Raw genomic sequence first — 4,094 nt, 5'->3', positions numbered from 1 at the left:
TATATTATTAATTTTTTATCTATAGGTTTTTATTTATATATATATATATATATATATATATATATATATATATATATAAGTACTAATAATTATAAGTAATATTAATTAAATATATATTATAGTATAATTAAAAAATTTATTACCTTTTCTTTTATCATTACAAGTATTAAATTATATAGTTTTTTTTAGAGTAATAATTGTAAGTTTAATACATTAAACTAAGTCATAATTATATATAGAGAGAAAACATATCAAATTAGATACCTAAATTTATGAATGAGTTGACCACTTTTTAGATTTAACACCTTTAAAATTTTAAGTTTGATCTTTTGGTCTATTTTGAAATCAATTTTTTTTGTTATGGTTTTAATTAAAATAAAAATTTTAATTTCAGTTATGGAAACAATTTATTTAACTATTGAGTCAAAATTAAATAGATAAAAATGTCAAAACTATTTAGACAATTTAAATAGATATTATAGTATAATACTCACATGAATATATTAAATAAAATTATTTATAGTACCATACACAATCTTTTTTTATAATCCTGTAGAATTTATCTTTTAGTAAATAAAAATTCAACATCATGAGAAATCTTAGTATCCTTATTCATAAAGCCCTATAAGTTCTCAATTAATTGTGTTAATGACTTCTTAATCAAACTACGTTAATTTTTTTATACATATTTTGGTAAAATATAAGTAAACAATAAATACAATGAAGGATTTTCACCCAAAAAAATACTAAGGACAAGCTATGGAAAATAACATCTAATATTAACAAATTTAATAGTTTGATCATTTTTTAATTATTGTAATTTAGTTAGTAAATTTCTATATTAAAAAATCAGAGACAACAATTAGCAAGATTATGCGTAGCCATATAAGGGTATGAAACGTGAAAAATATTTTTTTGTATTGCAATACCAAAATATTAAAATTTCTAATAACAAATGTTAACAAAAGGTAATCTAGTTGATATAAAAGCTGATTAATATCCTAAAAGATTTGAGTTAAAATACCATTATTAGTGTGAGAATTTTAATTTTTGGGTAATATTTTAATATCCTATAATGTTTGAATTCAAATCCCAACTTGTCTAAAATTTGTATTTAGAAAAAATTGATTAAATTATATTATGCTTTACAGTAAAGATCTAAAAGATATTTTTGTCATTATTAAATAAAAAATAATAAGAAAGTATGTATTCAAATGAACTTTTCACGATTCTACTTTTCAAGATAAGTATTTTCTTATAATATTGAAAGGAAAAAAATTGTTCCTTATCATACATTCAACATATAGCTAAAATGGTACAAAGGTGCAAACAATCTAAGTATTTGTTCTACCAGCTAAGCGAAGGACAACCAAAATTTATAATCTATTTTCTCTTTATAATAAAATCAATAATTTTGTTTCTAATTAATTAAAAAATCTCAAAATTACCTCTTGTCCCCTAAATATAATTTTTTACATTTTCAATTCTCAATCTATCACTCACTAAGTAATATAATAATAGACTTAATTTTTTATTGAAATTTTAAAAATTAAATTAAATGAAATTAATAATATTTTTTAATGTGTTATTTGTTTATTTTTACGTATAATTCATTCGGAAGGAAGTATTTGTTTTGTATTGATTTATTGGCAATGAAAGCCAAGAGTGAGTTCCAAATTCACTTGTGTTTCAACGATTTCCTTGGGCTCAGTCTGAATTACCGAAGAAGCCTCCCCAGGTTCGGTACATGCCGTATCCCAACCTGATGTCAACAATGCAGTTGAGCTGACCGAACCTAGACGCGGTTTGGGTTTGAAAACTTCTCCGACTCTCTTGAATTGAGTTTTTCCTTTAATTCCAATGTTGGAACCTCTAGCCACGTGTCGTATATCATATGTTTGAAGAACATGATCACCAACGAGTGTACTTGAGGTATTCAAATCAACGGTTGCCACGTCATTAATTCTTGAGCCAGATAGCACAGCTTCAACTGCAGCTTCACATCGGCTCCACTCTCCTTGCCAGAATAAACCTAGTGCCCCAAAAGTGGGATTCACCATTCTGCCCGAAGCCTCGTACAATAAGGATCTGAACACAACTGAAAATATTGGAAAACCACTCCTAATGTTAATTTAATTATTTTTAAATTAAATTAAATTTATGCATTCAAAGTTTGTAAAAGTAATCTTTTAAAAAGTAAGAGGCTTTAGATATTGAAATCTTTTCATTAAAATAAAATTGACTATACGAATACTTATAAACACTGATTATCGTATATTTAAAATAAATTAGAATTGACTTTGAAATATGAAAATATTTAATAATTAATTAAGGATCTGTTTTTTACGTATTTTTAAAAAATATTGTTTTTTTTTATTAATCATGATAAAAATTATTTTTTAAATAATTATTTATGGTTTTTTATTTCAATAGTTGTAATATAATAAAATGATTATTTGTTTATAATAATGTTTAAGAAAATGACTGAAGTATAAATGGTTAATTAGAGTATGAGATGGAATGTACCTGGGGCATTTTGTCGAGTAGCAGCGGCGAGGAGGTTGAGCAAGCCAGTGCGGCCGTAGAACTTGGCAAGGAAGACAGTGGCATTGGCTTGGGACTCAGGGGAACTGATCCACTCAAGACAAGGCTTGATGATACAATTTTCACCACAGCCTTTGCGAAGTACGCGACATCCATTGCAACTCACTTTCATTGTGGGCACTTATAGTCTATGTACTACTACTCTCTCGTGGTTGGTTTTTGTTGTTGTTTGTTGTTGTGGTTCTAATGTTACTCTTAGGGGTATTTATTAACCAATTAATTGTGGAGATGGTTAGTGGGGGGCAATTGTGTTTTTTCTCTCTCTCCTCTTTTTAAAATAAATGTCACTTTAATATAAAATTTATTTTAAAATTAGTGTTTTTTATTTTTTAATGTAACATTAATTGATTAATGAATTAATGCTATTTTTTTAACAAAATAATATTGTATCCATCATTTTTAAATCATTATATCAACTATACATTTATAATAAATGTTAATGGTCAATAGGTAATAAATATGATTTTACAAAATTAATACAACTATTTATTATTTTCTTAATTTATCTAAAAAAAAATCTTAAATGATGTTTATTTTGGAAATAGAGAAAGCAATTTTATTGGGTTGTTTTAATTCTTATAAGATTAATTTGGTGGTTAGCTAAAAAGACTAATAAATTTGATTATATTAGTTTTCATAGTAAACTGGAATGTAAAGATAAACTACAAGTGACAGATAAATTAATAGTGAAAACCATCATACTACCAAAGATATATTTTATAGTTTGTTAGTAATGCGATGATAAATATGTGGGATTAGATAATTAACAACAAAAATTAAGGAAAGCAAGTATGTTGATTAAAGTCAAGGAAAAATGGAAAGGAAAGAGAGGAGAGATATTGTTTATCATAGGTTAGGCGTGAGTAAATGGTAATACTAATTAAACTACCATAGAACTCCCTTAAATGGAAGGTAATTAGCTTTCTCCCCATTTAATCTACGTCAAATATATGTCTTGATCTTTTTCCTTTCTTTTAAAAGAGAATTGGTACGTAGAGACCATGGGCGTGGTCTAGTCTGGGATCTTAATATATATTCGCCCACGGTTTTTGTATAATTTTAATGGTATATTTTATTTAAAAAAAAAGTGAAAGGAAAAGGAAACAAAAGAAAATAATGAAGAAGGAGAAAAATAGAATAAAAAATAAAATTAGTTCTTTTTTTATCGTTTAATAAGAGAGAAAGTGAAAAAGAATATTGTTTTTTTACATGTTATTATTATTATTAAAAGAATATTAATTAGCTAGTGTTGGGTGCTAGCAGAATTTAAGTGTCACGTTCTGAATTGTTCAGACCCATGAGCTAATTTGCATCATAAGTAAAGTGCAGGTTTGCAGCAAACGAAGCACCGAAAGAATGTGTCGGGACAAAGTTAACAAACTTAGACCATGAACCCATGAATAAATGAAGGTCGTGTTAAAAATCTAAGTGATTCGTTATGAAACAAAAAAGGGAAAAAAAATATTTACTTAAAAAAAATCACTTTAATA

At 25.8% G+C, this 4,094-nt stretch overlaps 1 protein-coding gene across 1 annotated transcript; it reads right to left on the bottom strand.

Annotated features, from left to right (window-relative positions):
* Nucleotides 1–1,459: 1,459 nt before the first annotated feature.
* LOC101499577 (LOB domain-containing protein 42) lies at nucleotides 1,460–2,777 on the bottom strand. The gene is made up of 2 exons (XM_004497037.3): nucleotides 2,527–2,777; nucleotides 1,460–2,098 (listed from the first exon to the last, which is right to left on the bottom strand). The coding sequence occupies exons 1-2, from the start codon at nucleotides 2,714–2,716 to the stop codon at nucleotides 1,644–1,646; spliced, it is 645 nt and encodes a 214-aa protein (XP_004497094.1). The 5' UTR covers nucleotides 2,717–2,777; the 3' UTR covers nucleotides 1,460–1,643.
* Between the last annotated feature and the right edge of the window lie 1,317 nt (nucleotides 2,778–4,094).

The sequence above is a fragment of the Cicer arietinum genome, chromosome 4, assembly GCF_000331145.2.
Source record: "Cicer arietinum cultivar CDC Frontier isolate Library 1 chromosome 4, Cicar.CDCFrontier_v2.0, whole genome shotgun sequence".
NCBI classification, from domain to species: Eukaryota; Viridiplantae; Streptophyta; class Magnoliopsida; order Fabales; family Fabaceae; genus Cicer; species Cicer arietinum.
Note: the sequence above shows the minus strand (reverse complement) of the source record. Positions and strands in the feature narration are given on the sequence as shown.